General features: G+C 60.4%; 12 protein-coding genes across 12 annotated transcripts; 5 read left to right on the top strand and 7 right to left on the bottom strand.

Moving 5' to 3' along the window:
• Positions 1-133: 133 nt before the first annotated feature.
• BKCO1_16000139 (cytochrome p450) lies at positions 134-2000 on the bottom strand (the record flags this gene model as incomplete). Its single annotated transcript, XM_020271409.1, has 3 exons — positions 134-655; positions 714-1537; positions 1613-2000. 3 exons carry the CDS (start codon positions 1998-2000, stop codon positions 134-136), a joined length of 1734 nt encoding a protein of 577 aa, XP_020131836.1.
• A 905-nt stretch (positions 2001-2905) lies between these two features.
• BKCO1_16000138 (pyoverdine dityrosine biosynthesis protein) lies at positions 2906-5030 on the bottom strand (the record flags this gene model as incomplete). Its single annotated transcript, XM_020271408.1, has 3 exons — positions 2906-4072; positions 4133-4611; positions 4667-5030. The coding sequence occupies 3 exons, from the start codon at positions 5028-5030 to the stop codon at positions 2906-2908; spliced, it is 2010 nt and encodes a 669-aa protein (XP_020131837.1).
• Positions 5031-6357: 1327 nt separating this feature from the next.
• Positions 6358-8171, top strand: BKCO1_16000137 (fad binding domain containing protein; the record flags this gene model as incomplete). The annotated part of the gene is made up of 5 exons (XM_020271407.1): positions 6358-6400; positions 6451-6516; positions 6575-6694; positions 6751-7183; positions 7247-8171. 5 exons carry the CDS (start codon positions 6358-6360, stop codon positions 8169-8171), a joined length of 1587 nt encoding a protein of 528 aa, XP_020131844.1.
• Positions 8172-9344: 1173 nt separating this feature from the next.
• Positions 9345-9854, top strand: BKCO1_16000136 (uncharacterized protein; the record flags this gene model as incomplete). The annotated part of the gene is made up of 1 exon (XM_020271406.1): positions 9345-9854. The coding sequence occupies one exon, from the start codon at positions 9345-9347 to the stop codon at positions 9852-9854; it is 510 nt and encodes a 169-aa protein (XP_020131845.1).
• A 549-nt stretch (positions 9855-10403) lies between these two features.
• BKCO1_16000135 (cell wall glycosyl hydrolase) lies at positions 10404-11832 on the top strand (the record flags this gene model as incomplete). Its single annotated transcript, XM_020271405.1, has 2 exons — positions 10404-11648; positions 11710-11832. The coding sequence occupies 2 exons, from the start codon at positions 10404-10406 to the stop codon at positions 11830-11832; spliced, it is 1368 nt and encodes a 455-aa protein (XP_020131842.1).
• A 187-nt stretch (positions 11833-12019) lies between these two features.
• On the bottom strand, positions 12020-14300 carry BKCO1_16000134 (serine threonine protein kinase; the record flags this gene model as incomplete). The annotated part of the gene is made up of 5 exons (XM_020271404.1): positions 12020-12715; positions 12819-13128; positions 13191-13507; positions 13568-14118; positions 14174-14300. 5 exons carry the CDS (start codon positions 14298-14300, stop codon positions 12020-12022), a joined length of 2001 nt encoding a protein of 666 aa, XP_020131843.1.
• A 330-nt stretch (positions 14301-14630) lies between these two features.
• On the bottom strand, positions 14631-16217 carry BKCO1_16000133 (aromatic amino acid aminotransferase; the record flags this gene model as incomplete). The annotated part of the gene is made up of 5 exons (XM_020271403.1): positions 14631-14778; positions 14830-14876; positions 14940-15021; positions 15113-15870; positions 15930-16217. 5 exons carry the CDS (start codon positions 16215-16217, stop codon positions 14631-14633), a joined length of 1323 nt encoding a protein of 440 aa, XP_020131840.1.
• Positions 16218-16941: 724 nt separating this feature from the next.
• On the bottom strand, positions 16942-17897 carry BKCO1_16000132 (transmembrane alpha-helix domain-containing protein; the record flags this gene model as incomplete). Its single annotated transcript, XM_020271402.1, has 2 exons — positions 16942-17524; positions 17698-17897. 2 exons carry the CDS (start codon positions 17895-17897, stop codon positions 16942-16944), a joined length of 783 nt encoding a protein of 260 aa, XP_020131841.1.
• A 1452-nt stretch (positions 17898-19349) lies between these two features.
• On the bottom strand, positions 19350-20821 carry BKCO1_16000131 (phosphoinositide 3-kinase regulatory subunit 4; the record flags this gene model as incomplete). The annotated part of the gene is made up of 3 exons (XM_020271401.1): positions 19350-19667; positions 19754-20130; positions 20185-20821. The coding sequence occupies 3 exons, from the start codon at positions 20819-20821 to the stop codon at positions 19350-19352; spliced, it is 1332 nt and encodes a 443-aa protein (XP_020131838.1).
• A 1006-nt stretch (positions 20822-21827) lies between these two features.
• Positions 21828-22031, top strand: BKCO1_16000130 (uncharacterized protein; the record flags this gene model as incomplete). Its single annotated transcript, XM_020271400.1, has 1 exon — positions 21828-22031. One exon carries the CDS (start codon positions 21828-21830, stop codon positions 22029-22031), a length of 204 nt encoding a protein of 67 aa, XP_020131839.1.
• Positions 22032-22968: 937 nt separating this feature from the next.
• BKCO1_16000129 (dimeric alpha+beta barrel) lies at positions 22969-23763 on the top strand (the record flags this gene model as incomplete). Its single annotated transcript, XM_020271398.1, has 2 exons — positions 22969-23146; positions 23246-23763. The coding sequence occupies 2 exons, from the start codon at positions 22969-22971 to the stop codon at positions 23761-23763; spliced, it is 696 nt and encodes a 231-aa protein (XP_020131928.1).
• A 501-nt stretch (positions 23764-24264) lies between these two features.
• BKCO1_16000128 (ammecr1 family protein) lies at positions 24265-25370 on the bottom strand (the record flags this gene model as incomplete). Its single annotated transcript, XM_020271397.1, has 2 exons — positions 24265-24664; positions 24778-25370. 2 exons carry the CDS (start codon positions 25368-25370, stop codon positions 24265-24267), a joined length of 993 nt encoding a protein of 330 aa, XP_020131927.1.
• Positions 25371-25813: the final 443 nt, after the last annotated feature.

The raw sequence follows: 25813 nt of genomic DNA, 5'->3' as shown, positions 1-25813 counted from the left end.
CGAAGGTCACGGAGGTACAGAGGTGCATGGCTCTGGGTTGCAGTAAAGCGACGTGAAATAATGGAAGCAGCCGCGCTCAGAAAGGACAGACGGCTATAAGAAAATATAGGAAGGAAAGGACGACCCCGGCTCTTCACCTTTTCACCACTCTCAGCCTCACCGCCTCTGGCCTCCTCATAAACAGCGTCGCCTTGAGCTCCCCATCCTCGACCACGTCCAACACCCTCTGCCTCGCCTTCTCCTCTCCCTCGCCGCCCTCGGGCACGACCTCGACCCGATGCTCCCTCAGCATCCCCGCCATGACAGCCACGGACTCGACCTGCGAGAACTTCTTGCCGGGACACACGCGCGGCCCGTCGGACCAGGACACGAAGCTGCCCTTGACGGCGGGCTGCCTGAAAGTCTCGGCTTCGGACGCGTCTTGGGCGTCTTGGTTCTCCGAGATCCAGCGCTGGGGCCGCCAGGTCAGGGAGTCGGGGCCCCAGTAGTCCGGGTGCGACTGCAGGGCGACGACGTTGGGGAAGACGTAGGTGTGGGCGGGGAGGGTGGCGGTGAGCTGGCCGGGCGTGTTGGCGTTGACGGTGAGGGTTTGGGCCGAGGGGCCGGTGGTTTTGGGGATGGAGACGACCGGGGGGTAGAGGCGGAGGGTTTCGTACTGTGGCCGTTAACTCGCCTTCTCCCTTGGCTTTTGAGGGGGCCCGTCTCTCTCTTACCATGACAGCCAGCGTGCGCTTCAGCTGCGGAAACAGTTCATCGTACGCCAGATGCTCGAGCGCAGCGTCGGTCCCGAGCACGGCCTGGGCCTCCTCGGCCACCCAGTCCTGCACGTCGGGATACGCGGCCAGCAGGTACATGGCGTAGCAGACGGCGTGGGCGGTGGTCTCGTGGCCGGCAAAACTGTAGATGAAGATGTTGCCATACAGCTCGCTGTCCGAGAGGCCCAGCTGGACGGGGTTTCCAGAAGAAGATGGCTTGGACGCCGTCTGGCGCGCCTCTTCGTTCTTCTGCACCAGGTTGCTGAGAAGACTGGCGTGCTCGGACCCTTCGTAGCGCGTCTTCTCGGCCATGCCGACCATGAAGTGCTTCAAGGCGTTCTTGTGCCTGGCGAAGTCCTGCAGTTTCGTGGGCAGCAGCGCCGGCGGGAGCGACCACACGAAGCCGGGCACCAGCGCCATGTGGAGGAAGCTGTCGAGCACGCCGGCCAGGCTGTCGCGGTAGCTGGTGGCGGCGGCGGTGGCCGTGTCGGCGTCTTTCTCCTCCTCGGCGCCGCGGAAGTCGCAGGAGAAGCCCAGGCCGGCCGAGGTCAGGATGTTCAGGGTGAGCGTCATCGAGTCCTGGGCGAACGAGTCGGTTGACGGGCCGTTGGGGCCGATGCCGCGCTCAAAGTAGGCCAGCATCTGGCCCGTCTGCCGCAGCGCCTCGGCCCAGACGAGCCGGTTGTTGCGCTCGGTGAAGGGCGTGGCCGTGATGCGGCGGTGGCGGGTCCAGTCGGCGCCGTCGGTGGACGCGACGCTGGGGCCGTAGATGTCGATGATTTCTGCAGCTGGTTGGTGGTTCCTTTCTCTTCATGGCGCTTTTCCCTTGACTTAAGGGAGGAGGGGGGCAAACATACGGACCATGCCCATGGGCTTGATGAAATCCCGCTTCCGGGCCAGCAGCTCGTCGGAGGCGGCGGCGTCGGCGACATGGACCTCGATGCCGGCGGGAGTGGCGTGGGCAAAGACCTTGCCGTAGAGGTCGTGCACGCGGTAGCGGTCGTGGAAGTTCCAGTTCCTCTTGGCCAGGCGGAGCAGGTCAACGGTGTCGGCGCCCAGAAACTCCAGCAGGCGCACGACGAGCGGCTCGAAGACGATCCATAGCAGGTTGTGGGTGCTGATGGGGCTGACGTGCACGCGCAGGCCGGTCGCTTTGGCGCGGCGCACGTTGGTGTAGAGCGAGAGCGCGGACCAGAGCAGGTAGAGCGGGATGGCGCTCGCGACGAGGGCTGTTGGTGTGAGCATGGTGCTCGAATAATGCCCTTGTTGTAGCGACCGTACGATCGGAAGAGCTGCTGCTTTAGTAGTACTGCTCGAGTCGCATCAAAGGTGAGTCTGTAGCTTTCAGTGTTGACTCGTTGCCCCCCCTTTCTCGCCTTACGCCGCCGCCATCTTCCAAGACCCGGCAGACCGCTTTCCCGCTTCCCGAAGTCTGCTATGTTTTGCGTTGCGTGGCGAGGTATTAATGTCGTATCAGGCGTCGTATTCGGATCCAGAGAGAACCCCCCCACTGCCGCGCCGCAGAACCATCGGACCTCGGACTGATTGACATGCATGGGCTTGAGGGGTTGGAAATGGGCTTGCATGGCTCTCGCTCGGGTTCAGTCTTGCCATATATATGTGATAGGACTGACGGTCGTTCGGGACGAGTAGCCCGAGAGGTGGTAGTGAAAAGGCAGCCCCATCATGACCTGGAATGCTGAAAGCATGCGTGCGTATAGGCGAAACGCTGATTGGCCAGGCCCGGTACGAAACCCCAAAGATGCCTCGCGCGACCGAAGGATGGACGGGCAGCTTTTGTAGATATGGGGTTCGGAGATAAGATAGCCGGGCATCGAGGCGCTGGCTCGGCTATTACTACGTATAAACATCGACTGCTGCTCGCTGTGGGTCGCGATAATTGGAGCGCTTCCTCGCTAGAGCCAAAAATATCCCGTGGCTGATGCGCTGCTTAAATCGACGACCGTGGCCTGGAGGGCCTTCCCTTCTCTCGTCCCGCCCTCTGTTCCGCATCGGCGCCGGCCCGGGTGAGGCAACCGCCCGTCGATCCCTCACACGAAGCGTGCAGGTTCAAACGAGGACGACAGACGACCGTGAATTACTGATTACGAGCCACCACCCTATATACACTAGATTTTTCCGTCCAACACCTAATCAATATGCAACCTCCACAGCTCCCTCGCAGCCCCCGACGTGTACCCCTCGCGCGTGTGCATCGCCAGCACGTTGTCACTGACCAGCACATCCCCCCTCTCCCACCCCTGATACAGGCACGCGCGCCGGTCGAACAGCGCGCGCTCGACGGCGGTCCGGATCGCCGCGTCCTCGCCCGCGCCCACGCCCTGCACGCGCACCCGCGTCGGCGCGAAGCTCGTCCGCTCCTGCGGCCAGTCCTCGTGGTACCGCAGGCACGCCACGCCCGTCGCCGGGTGGTCCACCACGAGCGGGAGCCCGCCAAACTCGGAGTGGTCGAACGCGTCCGTGGTGACGCTCCACCGCTTCGCCCGCAGCGCGTCGACGTCGCCGAAGCCGTCGCCGGCCGCAGCCAGGCGCTCGAACACGAGCGGGCTCGTCGCGAACAGCGTGCGGCCGCCGGGGCCGCCGGGGGCGCGGTCGCCCTCGGGGCTCGCGGGCGGCGGCGTGCAGGCGGCGACGAACATCTGGAAGCGCGGCGGGGCGCTGACGCCGTTCACCAGCTTGAACAGGCCGTCGTAGTGGAACGGCATGGGCTCGGCCGACAGCACGTTGTTGAGCCCGCCGCCGCCACTCCCGCCGCCGTCGCGCACCTCGAGCAGCTCGCCGAACTTCCACGTCGTGATGGGCCCCATCTCGCGCCCCTTGGCCAGGAACGCCGCGCGCTCCGTCGTGCCCGCCAGCCCGCGCAGCACGACGGGGCTGTTGCGCTCGGCGAGCCCCCGCACCTTGAGCATGTCGGCGCCGGCGGCGAAGGGCGTGCCGGGTGGGTAGCGCACGAGGAGGCCGGTTGGGTACGTGTGCTCGATTGAGGTGGCGGCGGGGAGGGCGTACAGCGGCGATTTCTCGCGGAAGCACCACGGCCGTGGGGCGGCGCCGTCGGGGCCGGTCGTGGGCGTGGTGTGGATGAGCTCGAGCAGGTCGGCGGCGTCGGCGGCCTCGCGCCGGGTGAGCGGGATGAAGGAGCCGTCGAGCCGGCAGGTCATGACGGCGTGCCAGGGCGTGATGGGCCGGTCCTGCACGTTGGGCATGATGGCGATGGGGACCTTGGTCGCCGAGTTGGCGGCGTGGATCGAGAGGCGGACCGAGTCCGGGAAGGCTGCTTGGACGCAGGCGGCGTAGCACTGGCGGACGGACGGTGAGTGTGGGGGGTCTCGTGGGGGTTTGGGGACTTTGTTGCTTACCTTTCCTCGTGCGATCATCTGCTTGGCTACCCTGGACACCTTCCGCTTGAACGCCTTGCGGCTGCCGGTCGAGGCGTTGCTGTCAGAGCTGCCGGTCGAGGTGATGGACACGCCCGACGAGTCCGACTGCTCGCCCGAGGCGTCGCCGTTGCTGCTGCTGCTCTTTCGGAGATCGCGGGAGAGGTACTTCAGGTAGCCCATGTACGTGGCCTTGACGCTCGGGTCGCTGGCGATGTGCTTGTTGACGTCGTAGCCCTTCTCGCCGTACACGGCCATCAGTTGCTCGCGGATCGCCGGCGCCGCCTTTTCGTACCCGGCCGTGTCAGTGTAGTCGAGGAGCTCTTCCCGGAGCCTGCCCTTCAGCGACGGCATCGTGGAAAGACGCGCAAAGTGGATCGCGTCGCAGTCCAGCTCGGCCGCCATCTGGCGGAGACATTCCCCGTACTCCCAGACGGTCGAGTCGGGCACGTCGAGAAGATCTGGAGACATGTGTTAGTGGTTGTAGGTGGTCAAGGGTCGACACGTGCTGCTGACCGCTGTAGACGATTCCATCTGAGACGATGGTGAGTTCGGCACCGGGAGGGTATGTGTCCTTGATGTTCTCGCAGAGGCCTTGGAGGTGCTTCAGCGCGACTTCCTCGGCCTTGTCGGGCAGTGTTCCCAGCACTTTGTCCTCGGTGTTGGGCGACTTGAAGGGAAAGGCGGGAAGTGTGAGGGAGACGGGTGTTCGTTTCTCGACGGCTTTTAGGATTATGGGGAGAAAAGTATCCCGAGCCTGCGGGATGGTCTTGGGGTCGAAAGGCGAGGCTTTTAGCCGGTACGACTCAATGACGGTCAGGATGTCCTCGGAGACCTGGGCGGTGGAGTGCTTGGACGCGGCTACCGTGTGGACAGACATGGTTTCTTTAATGTGAGTAAGTGTTTGGCTACAGGAGGGGAGAGCGAGAGCATCAAACGACATATATATCGTCGTCTGGCCCCTCGAAAGGACAGTGAAGATCTCGTCCCAAGACGCAAACTCTTACCTACATCACTTGCCAACGACAGTCGGCCATCGGAAGTCGCCGTTGGAATCGATCGCTGGGGGTGGCTCACGCGTGTGCCTTCCCATGCCGCGTGAGTATGCCGTAATTGGCAGCTCGAATGATGTAGCGCCCCTCTAATCAGCTATTCCTGTGTACAGGAGTACAGCTAGTCCCGGGCCTGGTGCCTCGGAACGGCCGTGGCAGCCGAGTGTTTACGTCCGCAGCGCGGCAGTGGCTGGAGTCAGGTTGCATTTAGGCCAGCCGTGCTTGGCTGAGCAGCGAAACTCCACACCATCCGGCAAACGGCGCGGGTGCGAAGGGAAACCTTGGAAACCTTCGGCATTCTCGGGGCATCCCGGCATCTATTGGCCTCCTGGCAGCCTTTCGCGAGCCGCATTGCGGATCCCTTCCCCCGGCATCACCTCCAGGGATGGGCACGTACGACGGAGCAGAAAATTTTTTTGAACGAAAGAAATAAAGGCAGCAGGGAGCGGATTTCGATGGAAGTCGGCTTGGCCTCGGCTCCGGGCGACATTTGCGATAATGTGGCAGTGTGGCAATAGGCCCAAAGGAGAAGGTCGGATGGTCCCCCGAAGCGGCAAATCAGCCGTGAGGAGGTTTATGCTTACTGCCGCACCTTATGCTTCAACAAACGTCCCGCAGGAACCGCTGTAGTGCGGGCGATAGGGCTGCTCCACCGCTGCTGCCGCTGCCACGTGGGCTGCACTTCAGCAGAAGGCCGCAGCGAAGAAGACAGCAGGAAGGGAGGCCTGGGCGTCGCCATCTTGATCGGCTGATCGCCCCATCTCCCGAGGAGCGGGGCGTGCCGCAGCCCAGATTGACGTCTGAGTGGCTGAGAAATGCGCCGCGGAGGCATTCCGCTGTGTCGTCAAGCGAACACGAGCACTCCTCTTCACCCACCAAGTGGCTTGGCAGGTTCCGGCCGCAATGCACCCCGGCATCGCTGCCGGTCTTTTGCAACGCTGCCTGCCTTCGGAAAACGGCGTCGGACTTGGGCTGATATGCCCAGCAGAGTCGAGATCCGTCTATCGGACGAGTAGTGATGATCGTGACGTGGTGTGCTTTTACGCCATGTCTGCCTTAGCACGGCCTAAGCAAGCAGTTTCTATCTAATCCCAGCTTTTACTTCATCTTTGAGCCCCGCCTCCACCCACAGGAACAAGCAACAAGACGGAAACCATGGCTGTCAAGGAGATATACACCGATCTGACCATCATTGGAGGTGAGAGGACCAGCTCCGCCTTGCACTCCGAGACTGACGGAAGCATGCAGCCGGCCCTACTGGGCTCACCGTGGCCCTGCTGGCACGCAAGCTGGGGCTCAGTGTATTCATCGCCGGTAAGGCTCCAAAGACGACCAAACCGCGGCACCGACACTCAATTATAGCTCGACTCAGACAAAGCACCCACCTCTCTCCCCGTTGGCCGCGCCGATGCTCTCAATGCGAGAAGCCAGCAGACCCTGGAAGTCGTCGGCGTGCTTGACAAGCTCGAGCCCAAGGGCCTAAAGTGCAACAGTGAGCAAAAAATCCCACCAAACCCAGCCCCCCTGCCCCGCTGACCGTAAATGTAGCTAGCTCGACCTTTGCAAACGGCGAGTTCGTCTCGCGGCAGAACAAATGGTGGGTGTCGCTGCGCAACTGCTTCCGGCCCAACTTCCTGATGATCGGCCAATCCGACGTCGAGGCGGCCATGCACGAGATGCTGGACGTCGAATGCCACCACGACCACGAGGCCCTCAGCATCGAAGAGTGCCCCGGCGTCGACGGCGGCGACGACTTTGTGCGGACCACGTTCAAGGACAAGGTCGTCATCAGCAAGTACGCCGTGGGCGCCGACGGCGCCCGCTCCATGGTGCGCAACCAACTGCAAATCCCCTTCGAGGGCGACAAGCCCAACATGAACTGGCACGTCCTCGACACCTTCATCGACACCGACTTCCCCTGCTGCCCGGAAATCATCACCTTCCAGGTCGACGGCCAAGCCCGCATCTCCTGGATCCCCCGGTAAAAAAACACTTCCCCGTGCCGATATAACACGAACACCGCTCTTACACACACCACCAACAGAGAACGCGGCATGGCCCGCTTCTACACGCTCCTCGAAGACAACTCCCGCGCCACCCAGCCCCGCATCGAAGCCGAGATCCGCAAGTTCCTGGCCCCCCACCGGGTCGACTTCAAGCGCACCGAGTGGTTCTCCATCTTCGAGATCAAAGAGCGCGTGGCCCGCACCTACTTCTCGCCCAGGCAGCGCATCGTGCTCGCCGGCGACGCCGCGCACATCCACGCCGTCAACGGCGGCCAGGGCCTCAACACGGGCCAGGCCGACGCCTTCGCCCTGGCCTGGCGCCTCGCCCTGGCCGTCAAGCTGCAGGGGGGAAGCCACAAGGTGCTGCAGAGCTACGAGGACGAGCGCCTGGCCACGGCGCGCGCCGTCATCGACGTGGCGGCGCAGCTGGTGCGGAGCACGGTCAAGACCGCCGCCGAGTACGTCGACCTGATCGAGCGGAACGCAAACTACATCACCGGCATGGGCGTCGCCTACGCCCGCGACACGCTCGTCGTCCGCGGCGAGCCGGCGGGCATATTCGTCCCCGGGCACCGCACGCCCGACGTCTACTTGCACGCCGCGGCTGGGGACGACGTCGACGGCGAGGGCGAGGGCGAGCGGCTGTATGGGAGCTACTCGTACGGAAAGTTCCTCGTGCTCTCGCTTCGGGGCGCGTCGTGGGACCCGCCTGCTTCGGCGGCGTGGGCGCGGGACTGGGTCGAGACGTGGGATGTGTCGGGCGGCGGCGGCGGCGGCAGCAGCAGCAGCAGCATCGGAGCGGCGCGGCGGTTCGTGAGGATGAGCAACGTGGGCGTCACCAGCGACCAGCCCGTCGACATCGGCGACGGCTCGGCCGGCTTCGTCGTCGTGCGGCCGGACATGTACACGGGCTATGCGGGCAATGACGTGCGTGGCTACTTGGAGGGTGTCTTCGGCCGGTGAGTGAGCCAAGGAGACGCACTCCTAGCCGCAGGTGGATGATTGATACCCCTTGTACGTAAAAAATTGATGTCTCTTGGCCAAAGAACGGCTCCGGTTCTGCAATAAGGCCTATATGCATGCAGCAGTGTATTGCCTGAGACACTCGCAATGCTGACAAGCATCTCTACCAGGAAGGACAAACCCCTAGAGTTGTTTTCCATCTAAAGTTTCGACTAAAAACCACTCTCGTCTGTCCAGAAGCTCAACCTCCAGGGAGAAGGAAACTCAGGGAGCAACTGCACAATCATGTCAGGACGAGGTTTTGGTACACGAACGAAAATCGGATTGCGGGAAAGGCCTCATTTGCTTCACCAAGGGAAGGAGAAAACAAAATGCTTCAACGGAAAAGATGCTTTTATTGCGTCCGTGCTTTCGGCCACAGGGTCTCACCCAACCGCGACGCAACCACGGTTCTGGTCATGCCGAGATTCTATCCTTTGGTGCGCCATCCAGGGCTCTGGTAGCGTGAATGTATTTTGAGCCTGTTTCATTGGTCTCAACAGGAAAGCATGCGCAGTGCACATACAACCAACGCCAGCCCTCAGGACTGACTTGTTGAGAAAGGTTGGCCAGAGCACATATGGCCGCGAAAGTCTCCCTTGTTGATGCAGACAGAGCCCACCCAACAAGTATATAATATTGGACCCGCCGTCCCATATATTCTCTGCATCTGGACCCTTCCCCCTTCGCCCATCCTCATTGCCTGCCCAGCTCCCAAGTGGATTCGCCGAAATGAGGGCTCGTTCTGCCGTATTCGTCTTGCTTAGCTATTGGGCTATTGGCGCATCGTCTGCGCCGCATTCTGCTCGTGCTGAGGTGGGCTCCAGACCGGAACCGTGTACGGCATCGTTCGACCTCTCGCCGTCGTAAGTGATTCGGCATGATTCTACACGGAGCTCGAGCCTGACAAGCAGCAGTTGTCTTTCGGCATGGCGGAACAGGCCTCATTCCAAGCATTTCGAGCCTGTTGAGAGCTCTCCGTGCCCATACTACAGCAGCAGCAGCACTCCTTGCACGCCGACACCAACAACAACGCCGTGCAGGGTCTGCACCAAGACAGTGATTTCCAGTTCCTTTGCCACGGCCACGGTCAATGCGACTTACACGACAACGAGACCCGGCCCTTTTCGGCTGATGACTCTCACGGCAACGAGACCCGGCCCTTTTCGGCTGACGACTCTCACGGCATACTCGACCGAGACTGTGGTTCGGGCCATCCCGTGGACAAAGACAAGAGTCATCACGTCGGTTCGCGGATCGACCGTCACGGATGTATCCACGGCGTTCCGCACCAAGACGGAAGAGGTGGTCAACGTTGAAACCACCGTGACCGTCACCACCGTCGGAGGCACAACCACGGTCGTGTCTACTCTCGACGTTGCCGACGTCACCGTCACCACGACCAGCAGCACTCAGATTACGGGGACGGCGAATGCCACGACCACGGTAGACCCGCAATCGGCCACGGTGACGGCTACCAACCTCGACACGGCCGATGTGACGACGACGAGCAGTGTCGCTGTAGTCACAAGGACCTTGACCACGTCCGCTCCGGTGAAGACGGTCACAAGTTTTGTCAGCTCTACACCCACGTCTACGGCTCGTAGGCGACTAAAGAAGGTGAAAAGCAAGGGATATAAATGAGGATCGGGATAAGGTTGCGGTCTAACGTGGTTTGGAAACCTGTTGGGATAGCAACATGTGGTAGAAATACAATATTTCATGCTCTGCTGATTCATGTATCGGTTCCACCTGATGCTTGTAGCGCCGGAAGAGTGCGAGTCCCCCCACTTTTGCATCGAGTGCCCATATGTCCACGCAGAGTATGGCTTTTGTACACAATTGGCCCGCTGCAGATAGTGATAGTACACAAGCCCCTATAAAACTCGTCCTCGACTCTGAAATCTCTCTTCCCCCAGTTGTGCCATGGATGAACCCCCGCCTTCTTCCCCGCAACCGCCAAGACCATCCCCCGCAACCACGACCTCGCTTTTCCGTCCAAGACATCGGAAAAGCATGATACGAGCCATCTTGGAGCCGATCTTGGCTAAAAGAAACCGACCAAGCTGCAATGCATCGTCGTCTCGGTAGCGGGATGCCCTGGAGCGGTGTATACATAAAGAGCTCGACAATATCTCTCACTCTCTCTCCCGTTTCTCGAGCCAGCATCGACGACGAACAAGCCTCGCGACCATGAAGTCCATCCTGCTCGCGGCCGCAGCTCTGGCCGGCGCAACGCTGGCTTCGGCAAAGACATCTCTCCCCAGCGGCTGGTTCGCGATCCCGCCTTCGTCCAAGATCCAACACTCCGACTTCCACGGCAAGCCGCGCTACCTGACTTGGATGGCCGACTCCCAGATCAAGCACGGCGTCGAGCCGACCTTTGCCTACACCGTCTCGGCCTACCTCTCGGGCGTGCTGCTCGCCTACACCCGCACCGGCGACCCCAAGTACGCCTCGTACATCACCCGCCACGCCGACCTGGTCCTCTACCCCGCCCGGGACGGCTCCATCCTCCTCTACAACGACAGCAACTCCATCGACGACATCCGCTTCGGCCACACCTTCCTCGACGCCCACAGCCTAGCCGCCGCCGCCGCCGCCAGCAGCAACACCTCCAACTCCAACTCCTCCTCCTCCTCCTCCTCCTCCATTTCCTCCAACTCCTCCTCCATCTACCTGACCGCCGCCCGCACCCTCCGCGCCCAAATCGACCGCACCCGCCGCACCCCCGCCGGCGGCTTCTACCACCGCTACCCCACCTATCCGGACCAAATGTGGCTCGACGGCATCTACATGCTCGACGTCTTCTACGCGCGCTGGACCCACGCCTTGGACCCCCGCAACGCCACCGCCTGGGCCGACATCGCCCTGCAGTTCGACCTCATCAACGCCGGGACAATCACTGCCGCCGATCCCAACGGCACCACAAAGCGCGGCCTCCCCGTCCACGGCTTCGACTACAGCCGCCGCGCCGTGTGGGCGGATCCCGTGACGGGCGCCGCGCCGCACGTGTGGGGCCGCGCCGCGGGGTGGTACCTCATGGCGCTGGTGGACGTGCTGGATTATTTCCCTGAGGGGGAGGCGGACGGCGGCGGCGGTGGTCGCGCGCGGCTGCTCGGGTATCTGCGGGCGCTGGCGGACGCGGTGGTGGCGGCGCGGGACCCGGTGTACGGGGGGTGGTGGAACGTCATGGATCCGGGGATGGAGGGGCGGGAGGGGAATTACGTCGAGAGCTCGGCGTCGGGGATGTTCGTGTACGGGCTGCTGAAGGCGCTGCGGATGGGGTACGTCGAGGGGGAGGAGTATAGGGAGGCGGCGCTGGGGGGGTACGGGTTGATGACGGAGACGTTTGCGGAGGAGAGGGGAGGGGATGGGGCGTTGGATTATCTGTGGACGGTGCAGACGGGGAGTTTGAGCTCGAATGGGACGTTTGAGGTATGTGCTGTTGACTTCTGCGATATTGCGCACGCTGACTGACTTTTTTTTTCTTCTGCAGTATTATGCGAGTATGCCGTTGTTTGAGAACGACTTGAAGGGCGTTGCGCCCTTTCTTTTCGCAAGCTACGAGTATGAGCTCTATATCGAGGGGAAGGAGGGAGTGCAGCAAGAGACGATATGAAAAAGAGCGTAGACGGCGACATAGAAATCACATCTCTTCCAGAAAGTAGGCAGCAATCAACACACATGGAAACAACTCAACTTCTTCCGCACCCCCCCAGCTCCACCCGACCATCGGCATCTGTGTAGCACATCACCACCACTCCCCTCAAACCCGCTCTCCCACCCCATCCGCCCCACCTGATTAATCAATACGGAGAAACATCATTCAAAACATTCCGCCCCAAAGGATACTTATCCGGCACGAACCCCACCGCATTCGGCAGCAGCCGCACTCCGTCCTCCTCCTCCCCCTCGTCCCCACCCGGCCCTCCGATCCCATCCGCGCCGGGCGGCCTCCCATCCCCGGCGGCATCAGGAAACTGCCCGCCCACATCCTCACACCCCGCGCACACCTCCTCCCACAGCTCCTCCAGCCCGACCCTCCCCGCCGGCATCGGCGCCAAGCACCGAAACGCCAGCTCGACCAGCCTGCCCGAATACGCCGGTCGCAGCGCGTGCAGCAAGTGGCCGCCACCGCTCTCCACGCCGCCATCGCCACCGCCGCCGCGCGCGGGCCGGTCGCGCTCCGGCCCGGAAAAGTCGACGGCGACGTCGTGCGGGAAGAGGAGGCCGGCGCCGTTGTTTCCGACGCCGATGCCGCCGATGCCGCCGACGGGCATGGTGGCGAGGAGGCACCAGACGGTCGTGCCGATCTGCCATACCATCGTCCAGGAGTGCGCGCCCGAGGTGTCGGGTGCGGGGATGTCGGCGGGCCATGGGTTGGGCCATGGGAGCGGCGTCGAGGGGAGGAGGGCGTCGAGGCGGTCGACGGTGTGTTGGGCGCGGGTGGGGTTGTGGCGGTAGTTTTTGGTGAGCTTGGCGGCGTTGCGGTGGAGGAGTTCCTGTGGAGGCGGTGGTTGGCCGGCATGTTAGCGCTGGGGATTGTGATGTATGTTGGTCGAGAAGTGATTGGAGGGGAGGGGAGGAGGAGGGAAGTCTTCTTACGGGCGGCATGTGCCCCGTGGTGCCGAAGCCCCGGAAGTCTGGAGGGTTCGCCCGCCGTCTGTGGCGGCGTGCGTGATTCCGGTCGTCCAGGCCGTGGTGGGTTTTGTACGACATGCCGAAGTCGCCGACTTTGGGCTTGGGGTAGCGGCGAGCCCACGCCATGGGCTCGAGCGGGTCCGGCGCGCAGAGCCAGACGTTGTCCGGCTTGATGTCCGTGTTGACAATGTGCTCCCAGCCTTCCTTCACCCCTCGTCCCGCATGCCCGTTCCAGCAGACGAGCGCCACCTCGACCAGCACCTTGAAGCAGTACCTGTGCAGCGCCATGTGAGAAGCTCGTACTTTCCGAGAAGCGCCATCTCATCGTGCTCTTACCAGATGAAAGGTTCTGGTATCAGATGTCCGCTGGTCAGGTAGGTGGAAATGAAGTCAAATAGAGTGCCGTGCGGGATCCACTCGGTCAGGAGCCGCTTGAAGGTTTTTTGGACGGGTTTCCTCTGTTTTGGGTGTAGGTTTGCCGGGTTCAGGATGTCATCCTCCTTCTCAAAGGACTGATTGAACAGGGTCACCACGTATCGAGGACAGGCCGCATAAAGCTGAGTGTGGATTTGCCCTTCTTCGTTAGAAGGTCCTTGTTTGCCGGGATTGCAGGCTATGTTCGATACCCCCTGCTCTTTCTTGAGCACCATCGTCTGTTCGCATTGTTCGGGTTAGTAGAAATGGTATGTACATCGTGGGGTGAATTGACCTACACTCAGGGTACGATCGGCGTCATCAGTCAGGCGGTACATAATGACCTGTATGCGGAGATAATTGCCCTGGTTTACACGTCTGCGATAGATGTGTCTGTGATATTTCCAAGTTCCAGGCGCTGGTCCAAGCCTAGATGGCTCTTCTTGCTTTGCTATATCTGTCGCCCCCGCCATGTTCAGATTGCCGAGGCCTCCAGACCCATTGTCCGGGATTTCGATTGGACCCGGTGCACTGGGCTGACACAGGCCCCGCGATCTCCTGATTTTCTGTCGGAAGTCTTCGACCCTCTGCTTCGTTTGGCTATCGAGAGCGCGTTCTTTGGCGAGGAAGCGATTCCGACCTGGATCGTATCTCTTGTCTTTTTGGAAGTGATCAAATTCGAATTCAACGACGCGCTCGGGGCCCGGGAAGAAGTGATCCAGTTCGACCTCGGCATTGCAGCGTTCGAACCACAGCGGCCATTTCTTTTCTGCAATGTACTGATAGCGTCGCTTCTCGTCCGGATCAAGTGCTGCGAACTGGCGGGAAAGGTAGTTTTCCACGAGTTTGCCTTGGCTTCAAGTCAGCTACCGTGCATGAGGGGCCCCTTCACAGTCGAAGCCTACGTTTGGCGTTTTTCTTCGGCTTTTGCAGAAGAGCGTTGCCGTCGAGCTTCCTTCGTTGGGCCTCTGCTACGAACTTCTCCGCGATATATGCGGTACGAGCATTTTCTCCCTGTGGCTTGCGTGGCATTTCAAAGGCTAGTTTCAGCGAGTGGAAGAGGATGTTGGTCAGTGGCTCAACGACAACGAGACAATCGCGGAGAATGATAAGGGACCAGTTTTGAAAGAGCCGAGCCACAACAAAGAGAGAGCAGAGCAACACTTGGCTCCCTACTCCCAAAAACCGCAAACAGAAGCTGCTGAGACAAAGAAAGCCGACCAACACAAGTTTCCTTCCAGGGATCAAACATCACAGGGACCTTTCAAGCGCTTCGGTAAAAACACCACTTGCTTCATTGTTCCGTTCCCTTCCAGCAGTACAGTCCCAGCTTTAGCCAATGAGACTCGGATAGACAGTAGCTTATCGAACGACTTTATCGACGGCCCTCGCCAATCTCTCCACGTTGGTCTCGGTCAAGCCAGCGACGTTGATGCGTCCCGTAATGGGGAAGTGGATGTGATCCTCCTCCGCGATCCGTAGCACCTGTGACTCATCAAGGCCGAGCAGGCTGTCGTTGTTAATACCCCAAGTCCAGTCAAAAAAGATCAGCTCCACTTACGAGAAAAGTCCGGCTTCCTCCAGAATGTGATCCCAGCTTCCCGGCGTCTGCAAACAGTCTCGTCAGCTCCATCGAGCGGCATCACGCGGTGCATCATCAATCAAACCGACCTTCAACTGCTCCGTGAGCCACCAATGCAGATTCTTCCTATTCTTCTGCAGCCGCTCCCTCATTTCCCTCAAGTTCTCGAGCCTGCAAGATTCAAGCCACATCAGCAACTCCCCACGTCTACCACCACCCCAGCACGAAAAGGGGGGGAGGGGAGGAAACAAGGAATACATACCACTCGTCCCAAAACTCGCCCAACACCACATCCCCGACCTTCGCATACCCCCTCGGCGGGCTCGCCCACGTCCAGCGCGCGAAACCCCTCAACCGCTCGCCCACCCTCACCGCCGTCTGCTCATCGCCAACGACGACGTGCACGACGCCGACGCGCTCGCCGTACAGGCCCAAGTTCTTGGAAAAGCTCTGCGCGACGACGACCTCGAGCCCGGCGGCGACGAACTCGCGCACGGGCCACGCGTCGTCGTCGAGGCCGGCGCCGAACCCTTGGTAGGCGATGTCGAAGAAGGGGAGGTGCCCCCGGGCGCGCAGCGCTTGGGCGGCGGCGCGCCACTGCTCGCGCGAGAGGTCCAGCCCCGTCGGGTTGTGGCACACGGCCTGCAGGACGAAGACGGAGCGGGGCGGCGCGGCGGCGATGGCCGAGAGCAGCGCGTCGAAGGCGATGCGGTGCGTGGACGGGTCGTGGTAGGGGTAGAAGACGGGGGTGAGGCCGGCGTGGGTGAGGAGCGGGCCGTAGTTGGGCCAGGCGGGGTCGCCGATGTAGGCGTGGAGGGGCGTGGGGGGGGAGGAGGGGGAAGAAGGCGCGGCGGGGCGGAAGAAGTGCGAGGTGAAGACGGCGCCGAGGTGGCAGGCGCCGGTGCCGCCGATGGTTTGGATGCTGGAGACCCTGCCGGTTTGCAGGATGGGGTTGTCTTTGCCGAAGATGACTTGGGCTGCTTTGTGGAGGAAGGCGGGGTCGCCGGTGTTGAAGCCGTACTTGGTGGTTGTTAGTGCGCTGGATGCCGCCGGGGTGGAAGATGTGTATGTATACTGACCCCGTGATCGACCGGCTGAGCAGCAAGGATCTTCTTTGCCTGGGGTGGAGTGAAGCGTCGGTCAGCATGTCGGGCGTTGGCTTCATCCGTTCTCTTTCCATTTACCTTGCGCACGACGGGCAATTCGTAGTACTTGCTCTCTTCGTCTCGGTAGACGCCGGCGCCCAAGTCGACCTTGTCCGGAGTCTTGTCCGCACTCAGGCGCAGCTTCAGATCCCACATGATATCCCTGGCATCGTCCGGGGGGATGCTGGGGAAAGCCTCGGAGGTCTCGCTGATGGAACCCATCTTCAATGCTCAAACAATGGTCAATTCAGAGGATGGGATCAAGTGCGGGGGAAAGGAGGAACGGTAACGTTTTAAGTAGCACAGCGTGGCGTCTATTCTCGTGCATAACGCGTGCTTTTTCGTCTTGACTCGGCGGGCGATAGCGAGAGTGGTGGAGGAGGAGGGGATGCTCGGTTGCGTGCTCTCTGCGCCGGATGAGCACTCCACTCGGCAACACACTGCACCTGCCGAGCCCAAGTCGTGCACACTAACCCGAAGCGGTAAGAGGGCGGTCATTTGCGACTTGAGGCCTCGATGTTGCAAAGTTGCACAGCGCATTGTGCATGACGGCCCACAACTTGGGAGAGACGGGGGTTGACTACCCATGGCATAAGTGAAACGACAACGAACTGAGCCAAGATAATCATAGAATAGGTTCAGGCTGGACCGTGTACCGTCGTCGCTCGCTATACAAGCCGTCGACATTTCCTGCTAACTGACAAGTAAGCTTGGCTAACCCAGAACACGAGCCCAGACGGCTACTTACCTCGTTCATCATGAGTCCAAAACTGAAGCGGAGTGGAAAAGAGACGCTTTGGAAAAGAAAGACAGATGAAGCTTGTGACACCACGCAAAGATGCAGGCCCGAGGCAACAAAAAAAAAAGAAGGGATTTAATATACAACCCGACATTGAACGCATTAAAAAAAAAAAGGGAAAAAGGTATAAAACTTTACAATAATCCATCACTTCCTCTGGGCGCCCCCGTCCAGCTCCGAGATGGACGCCGGATGCAGCTCATGCCTCGCATTCGCCGCCGACAGCTCCTGCACGGGCGTCATCTCCTGCGCCACACCTCCCCGCCGCTTCTCATAATCCGCCGCGACGCGTTTCCTGTCCGCCCTCTTGCCCACCATGAAGCCGCCCACGCACGCCGCCGCGATCAGCAGCACGCCCACCGCGACGCCCACGCCGATCCCAGCCTTCGCGCCGCCGCTCAGCCCCCCGCCGTCCGACGACGACGACCCGCCCGCGCCCGCCGTCGCGGCCGCCGTGCCCGCGTCGGCGCTGCTGCCGGCCGACGCGGCGCTCGTGGTGCTCGTGGGTATGACGTTGGACCAGCTGGGGTCGTCGGAGGCGCGGCGCACGATGGGCCCGTACGCGCGCACCGTCTCGCCCTGGGTGACGGTGACGGTGGTGGTGCCCGTGTCGGCGGTGCCCGACGCCGGGAACGAGATGCTGTCGACCGTGTAGGTGCCGCCGGTGGGGAAGGCCGAGACGCAGTTGAAGATCTGCGACGTCTCGATGTTGCCCATGCAGAAGTAGCCGCTGTTGTCGTCGTTAGTTCGTTGTGAGCTTTTTTGTTTTTTCTTTTCTTTTCTTTTTCTTTTTTTTTTACTGTTGATGGCGGGTGGATGATGGTGGTGTGTGCTTACGATGGGCAACATGTTGCTACTGTTATCTCGTTCGTCGAGCTGGTCGAGGCTTTGGTGCATGCGTACGTGTACCCGGACGGGCAGATGCCGGGCGAGTAGAAGTATGAGACGTCGCGGTTGAAGTTAGGCGGCAGGCATGAGGATGTCGCCGTGGTTCCGAGCTGGAGCCATGGCCCGATCGAGTTGCTTCCGAAGAAGAAGGACGTCAGGCAGTCGGATGCCGACGGGGTCCAGGTTGTCGTGAGGGGCCCGAGATACGCAGTCATGGCCGCCCGTCTCCGTCAGGTAGCAGGCCTGGATTTCGCAGCTCGCTCGATCGGCGTGGAAGTGGATGTCGAGGACGGTCAGACGTTCGAGAGGGTTGAATCCTGCCGGCCGCTGTGTGGAGCATTGCCTGCTTATACCTGCATCATCGTCACCCGGGCGAAAAGTGGGACGTTGATATATTGGTGCACATGTGCGCGAAGCTCGTGTGGAGCAATAATGGGGGCTTTGCTCTTTCTACCTCATCGCCCAGTTTCCCGTCACGGCTGCGGCCTGTGCGGTCGCGGCTAAATAAATCCACGCATTCGCCCAGCACGGACAAGCCTCATGCCACACAACACTTGGGTGTGTTGGGCCAGCCAGGCGATTGGACGGGCCTTGGCCCCCACGACGAGGGCCGACGCATCTCCCAGGTACCAGCAATCGAATCGGACATGGATGTGGATAATCGGGAGCTCCGAGCGCACCGTGCCGACTCATCACTGCGCTTTTTGGCCAACCCCGGAGACACAGACGCAGAGCTGTACCCCGGTCATCGCAGCATCGCAACCTGATGCTACGTATGACATTGGGGGCGGAATCCTCGCTTTCGGTAAGCCGGCGTCCGCCGAGCGCTGGCCCCTGCAAACATGTGGAGACCTCCGGAGGCTGAACATCTTCTATTAAGCTTTGAGAGACGTTGTCGTGATGCCCTAACGCCTGCTTGTTGGTTTGGCACCGACCAAGGATTTAACCGGTCCTTCGGACGCTCCCGCTGCGCAAATCCTGTTGTTCTGGCCAGGAGAATGACCTCAAGTCATGGAGCCAGTCTGAACAGGCCCCCCATGCTGCATCCGAGCCCTAAGCATCCGGCTTAGACATTTGGTCGACACTTCGCAGTAACCCGACGAACAGATCAGCAACATTATCTTTGGGTTGCGCTTATCAACCAGAAGAAGGGTGCTTATGGTTGATCTCACTTACAGCTTTATTTTGTCCGCTTGGAAATTATATGTCGGGGTCGTGCAACTTCTCCAAAAGAGCACGACCTGCGCGTGTGTTGCTCAAACCTACTTCTCGCTGTCCCTACGAGCTGGCTGGCTCACCATTTACCCAGGATCGCGGATCAGCAGCCCTCAAAGATGGAGAAACCCTCCTGCGCGGCACCATGGGCGCTCCGTTACGATGCGGCATTGGACTTCAGCTTGCTCCGACCTTCGTCCGCAGTGCTCTCAATCAACCGGTTCCTCTCAAAGCGCCTCTGACATCTGCAGCTCTTCACTGCACCATTCGTATGTATGTACATCTTCCTCGATCTACCTTGGTTTTCCTTTGTACAGCCACGTGCCCAAAACACCTCGCGACAGACATACACACACACAACAAACCTACACCCCTATCTCCGCCTCCCCTACCGCCCTGACCTACCCCTCTCCACCCCACCACCATCTCTCCGCATTTTCCTTTCGCACCCCTCAAGCCTTGGCGAACTTGACCCTAATCTCGTCCTCGCTAAACGCCCTCGTCTTCCGCCTCAGCATGGCGGCGCGCTCGTCGAGCGACATGGCGATCTGGTCGCCCATGGGGACGAGGCACTTGGCAAGGTGGTCGTAGTCCTTCATGGCGAGGCGGATGGAGATCATGATGTAGTCGATGTTCTTGAACGTGAGGGCGTGCTCGCGCGCGTAGGTGCGCTTCTGCTTGAGGAAGGCGACGGGGTGCTGGCGCCAGTGCCGCAGCGGGTTGAGGTGGTGCGAGGTGTGGTAGCCGTCGTTGAAGCAGAAGCGGTTGCTCTGTGGGGAGTTTGAGTTAAGATCATGTCATCAAGATCTGATCGAGGAGGAAGGGGTGAAAGGAAAAAAAAAAAAAAGAAACTCACAGCAACATCGATCAGCGTGATGCTCGACCGAAAGTCGGAATCCGGATCCTCGTCGTCTACGAACGCGTGCTGGCCCCAGTTGCCCACCATCAAGCCGAAGCGCAGCACCATGAACGGCAGTAGGTAAACGCAGAAGGTGGCGCGGCCGTCGATAAGGGAGGACAGGTACCACAGGCCGAAGGTGCCGAACTCGGACGCGGCGCAGCGCAGGCCCGTCTTCACCTGGCCCTTTCTGATGAAGTAGCGCGGAAGGTCGAACCAGACGAGGAGGACGAAACGGCCGACGTAGCGCAGCAGGTCGCGCACGTCGTCGCGCTGGTAGCGGATCGTGGAGGAGAGGTCGTCTGGGCCGTTACCTTCGACGTGGTGGTGGCGGACTAAGTGAAGAGCGGTCAGCGAGAGGGCTGGGGAAAGGGTGGCGAGGAGCTTACCGTGATGGTAGAAGTAGGTGTTCCAGGTGTGGCCGAAGAGCGGGTCAGTGATGAAAGGGAAGACGTGGTCGAGGATGCGCCAGGGGTTGCGTTTGGCGAGAATGCCGCGCATGTGGATGTGCTGGTGCATCATCAGATTGTATGTTCCAACAAAGTAGATCTGCATGATCCAATGCAGGATTCCATGGACCCAGTGGAAGTTGTAGAACAGATACAATGCGCTCGGGAGCGAAGTACAGGCGTAGAGAATGAGATGGGTAAACATGACAACATCCGTCTCGACTCGCACAACGGTGCGGGCCCAGCGGAGATAGGGCTGGAAAATGTATTGGTCCAAGACCTGCGGCAATTTGATGGTGGGGGTATCCCAGAGAACGAACACGGTAGGGTCAAAGTCGGCGTGTTTGGGGTCGTTCATGGCGTTGAGAGCGTCAATGGTCGACTGATCGGCGTGGTCAATGTCCTGGTCGTCCTCGTTGGCCGAGTCCTTCCTCTGGCGGAGCTGGTCTCGGGCTTGTTCCTTGGCATCAGGAAGGCGTGCGGATGGCTCTTTGGCGGTGGCATCGCGTTCCAAACATTTCAAAACCAAGTGGTCGGAGCGCGTCAAATACGGGTCGACAAAGGATTCAGGATCCATGATGGCGAGGAGTGCGAGAGCAGGGTCGACAAGTACAAACGGAAGGCGGCCGGGGAAAGAAAAAAAAAGAGACAAGTAGGCGCTGCAGCGATCGTACGAGGTCCGAAAGGTCGGCGATCTCAGGGGTGAACGGGGGCGGACAGGGGTATGGTACAAGTATATACAAGCACAGTACAAGAGGCCGGGCGATGCGGCGCGGAATTGGGCAGAACAGTCCAGCGTCAAGCCAGGACGAAGAGGGATGAAGTAGCAGGAGCTGCATCTCCTCTGATTCTGCGTGGGCTAGTGTGCACTTGCTGAGCCGGGAGCAGCTAGCGCCCGCGGATCTACGCCTTGGCAGCCTGGACCCTGTGTATCGCCTCACGGCAGTGGAAGACACGAAGACTCCTCCTCCAACCTGTACACCCGTGCTGCCGCGCACCTGCACCACAGCGCCACCCGGCGAGAACCTCCCGTATCCGGCGAGTCGACCGCATTTTCCGGGCCGGTGGATCTGGAATGGGCACGCGAGAGAGCCGTGTGGTCGGGGACGTGGACGGCGGTTGGTGGCGAAAGGCGTCTCTGGCCAGATATCCGGATGGATACAGTGGAGCTGGAACGCTGGAACCCCGGGCTCACCGCTCTCCGTACGCTGCAGTAGGTAGTCCCGAGCCGTGGCCGCGCCGCATGCAATTGGACGGGCCAGCAACGCGTTTGTTTCCTCAAGGCGCCTCGCCACGCCTGACGCTTGTGACGAGGAAAAGGAGATGTTTGAAACGTGTGCGACCAAAGCCGCGGCTCAAGACAGCAAGACAGCGTCACATGCCCGGGATGCGGGGCTGAAGAGAATTGTGGCGCAGCTGCACCGCCACCGCCACACTCCTCATGGCCTCTGACGTCGTCGCTCTTGCCCCTCGTCGTCCATAAAAGCTCCCATCCGTTCCACCACCAAGCACCATCTGCACTCCAACATCACGGCACTTCCGAACCTACGCCCTCAGCTCACCAACATCAGCATCCAGCCATCATGCCTGTCATCACCTCCATCGAGCAGCCGTCCAACTCCGGCAACAACGCCTCCGACCAAGCCACCCAGACCGCGACTTCCACATCCTCGTCGGCGCCTGCCCAGCCGCAGCAGCAACCCAAGTCTGACGCAGAGCTGGCCGCCGAAAAGCTTTACGAGGAGCGTATCGAGGAAGAGTACGCCAAGCGGGAGGGCGGCGCGTAAGACGAGGCACATCATATAATTTAATCAACCCACATTTTTCCCCATCCAAGTATTGTGATCCAGTGACATGTGCTCTAGGCCAATCACTGGCAGACTTGCACGATGGCATCCAACGTCCTCAACGGTGATTGAAATGGTACCAAGGCAGAATCACATTGCCAGATAGCCATGGTAGCTTGTCCCGCCCTTGCCGCCGCGGTCGGTGCGCTCATGCTGGGCAAACTAATCTATTACCTCTTTTCTGTCCCTCCCGTTCTCGGTACCCCAGTCCCGCCTACTTTCCGCCTCTTCTCGCTCCTTTCCGCCTCTTTTTGTTCTTCTTTGGCTTTTCTCGCTGCTTTCCGTATCCTCTTGCTTCATCTTCCGCTCCTTCCCGTCCCTTCCTATAATTCATAATCCAAACACGCCCACAATTCTGCCGTCTTAATCTATAACCCGTGGTCAATATCATTTCTTTTTTTTTTAACTTTATTTCCGGCGACGTGGAAGACTAAAGGTCTCGTAAACCAAAACGCCGGAACGTAGCTAGAAATAAAACATACATCTAAAGTAATAATTCGGAGGACAGTTTAAGATGCTATTAGCGTGTTTTAGTACTTTTATTTTTATTTTTAGTTCTCTGCCTAGTCCGCGTTACTTACCGTCTACAAAGCAGAAGCTATGCGAGGCCTTATTATTCCGTCCTCGTCAGACTTCAGCTCTAAGCTGGTTGACACGTCTGCCGTCTTAAACGGGAGGTTCGTGGTGCTAATGGTGTGATCTCAGATCGATATGGAAGCAGGCAGCAGCGATGACGTTTTCCCTTGCACCCCACCACGTGCAGCGCAGCAGCTTACATAGCTACTTAACAAACTCGGAGAGCTCCATTCCCACATCAGCATGAACAAACGAACCTGTTAGCCCCAACAACAGCCACCACAACAAACCTCCACCAGCCATGGCTCCCACAACCGAAAACGCCATCCTCCAACTCAAGCCCGACGTGGACATCACCACCGGCGACGCCGCCGCCACCTGGCGCGCCACGCTGGCCACCATCTCCGCGCAACCGGGCCTGCAGCGCATCGCCTGGGGCCAATCGCTCGAGAACCCCCACATCGTGCAAATGTTGATCGGTAAAGTTTTTTGCTTACCCACCCCCTCCCCCACCTACACCGCCAAACTCCACCATCCCCCAGAGTCCACACCAACAAAAATTTACTAACACCAACCAGACTGGGACGACCCGAGCTCCCACCGCGCCTTCCAGCAAACCCCCGCCTACACCACCTTCCTCGCCAACATCAGCGCCCTCCTCGCCTCGGCCCCGCGCCTCACCCACCACGCCTTTTCCCCAACCACCAGCGACTCTTCCCCTTCCTCCCCTTCCCCCCTCCCGGCCATCACGACCGCCTCCCCCATCACCGAGGTCATCTCCGCCTACGCGCCGCTCTCGCAGCCGCCGGACGCCCTCGCCGCCGCGTGGGCCGAGTTCGCGAAAGTGGCGGCGGCGCACGCCGCGGGCTTGCGGGGCAGCGCGGGGGCGTGGGCGGACGATGAGGACGAGTTCGAGCACGCGAGCCTGCGGGAGGCGGGCGGCAAGGGGAGGCTGTTCGTGGCCGTGGTCGGGTGGGACGGCGTGGAGGCGCACATGGCGTATCGGGAGACGGCCGCGTTTAGGGAGAGCATCGGAAAGGTGCGGGCGGCGGTGAGCGGGATCGAGATGCATCATGTTGATTTTAGGGAGGCTTGAAGGAGGGGTGGGGGGGTGGGGGTTGGGGGTTGTTCCATCGTGTATGTGTGTGTTGAGGTAGGTGGTTTGGGATGGAGGTCTGCTCGTAGTGAATGGAGAGAGAGAGAGAGAGAGAGAGAGAGAGAGAGAGAGAGAGAGAGAGAGAGAGAGCGGCTGGGCCCGTTCACCGATCAATGTGAGGCTTGCTCAAATGAAGACATTATTTGTCCGTTGCCTTTGGACTTCGCACACCCACTCGCTATTAGCGCAGTCGGAGCCGGCAACCCGCGCATTCGCCCATCAGGCTCATCTATTGGCAAAAGAACAATAAAAATCGACCGAATCTTTGGTGAAAGAAAACAGACAGTTGTCCCAACGCCGTGCTATCGCCTTTACCTTTGCTCACGGCAAAGAAAATCAACCCATCTATAACGTGACGAACGCACCAAGTCATGTACTAAAACGAGAATGCATCAAGAAGAAGACCAGAGACGAGAAGCCAAGCAGGATCAGCAGTCGCCGTCAGTTCAGAGCCTTCGCCGCCACACCACCGCGTTGTTCGACCCAGTCGCGCCACTCCTTCCACTCGGCGTAAGCCAGAGTCGCCTTGCTGCCCTCGTAGGTGATGACGTTGAGGTCAACCTTGCGCCAGTCGTCCCGGCGGCCGCTCCATCCGGCCTTGCGCATCAGACTGACGATGGTCTCTTCCTTCGTCCAACCCTGCTCCTTGGCCACGTCCGGTAGGTACGTGGCGCCGTAGCGGCGGCCGTGATAGGTGAAGGAGATGCGCAACCCGTGCTTGCCCAGCTCCCACGCCATGGTGTCGGCCGCCGGCTGGAAGTTGGTCAGAAGCGTCACGCCGCACTCGAGGCTGGGCAGCTCGCGTGAAGAGATCTGGTTGAAGCGCGTGTCGTCGAAGGCTCTGCGGGAGTTGCGTCGAGACTTGCATTTAGCGTATGGGAGTACAGGTTGGAAAAACGCTTTACAGATGTCGGTGTGGAGGTGGGAGAGGAACAGGAAATACATGATACTCACGAGGTTAGAGCATAGCTCCGCAGCCCATCCGACAGCTCTTGCGCTTCAAAGGTACCAATACAGCCACGCAGGTTTTTGCTCCCACTCCTACTTAATGTGTTCCATGTCACGAATAGCGGATAAGCGTCCTCGGCGGAAGCACCGGCGGCGGGGGGCGCAGAGCCTGAGGGATGATCACCGCGCACACGGCGGCCGAGATTGGAGAAGAACGAGGTACGCGACGAGGACGACTTGGAGGTAGCAGACGAGGCAGTGGTGGGGGCGGAGCTGCGCGACGAAGTGGCCGACTGCACCGACGATGTGCTCGCGTTGGTGGAGCCCGAGGAAGGACTGCCGGCAGCCAGGCGGCTGATGGCCGGGGACGGCTTGAGAGTGGTGGTGGTAGTCTGCATGTCCTCGGCATCCGTCATCTCCTCATCCTCCTCGTCATCCACGCTCTCATCATCGTCGTCGACCTCATCTTCAGCGTCCACATCATCGGCGTTGTACTCGTTCCACAACTCCTCGAGCTCGGGCAAACTCAGCGGATGGCGCTTCTCCAAACTGGCGCTCAGGCTCTCGAAGCAGTAGGCGCAATGGGCGGCAGTAGCCATGACGTCGCGGTGCAATGGGGATATGTAACGGCGACACGGCGAACAAGTTTGGGCGGAACTCAGCAAGCAGGGGCGGGAGACGGGGAGAGAATGCAGGTGGGCAGGCGAGCGGAGAGGTTGGAGGGAGCTTAGTAGGAGCAGAGGGGAAGGCGATGATTAATGACGCCCAGCAGGCCACCCAGCTTCTGGCACTCTAGCCCGATGTGTCGATGTTGGCTGCTGAAGCTTCGCTGGCACGGTTGGAGGCTGGTGGAGCGAGGAGTGGCTGAGGCGTGCGCAAGAGGCGGCAAAGCAAGAGCGACAGCGGGCAGGGCAGAGCCAGACGCGCAGGCGGACTGCGGGCGTTGTTGAGTACTGAGGAGCGATGGCCGGCCGACGGGCGACGATGACGGTGTAACGCCCCACGCTCACGCACGCTGGGGCCAAGAATTCGCGCTTCTCCG

Source organism: Diplodia corticola (assembly GCF_001883845.1).
Source record: "Diplodia corticola strain CBS 112549 chromosome Unknown scaffold16, whole genome shotgun sequence".
Taxonomy (NCBI): Eukaryota; Fungi; Ascomycota; class Dothideomycetes; order Botryosphaeriales; family Botryosphaeriaceae; genus Diplodia; species Diplodia corticola.
The sequence above is the reverse complement of the archived record's forward strand: the minus strand, read 5'-3'. Positions and strand labels throughout refer to the sequence as shown.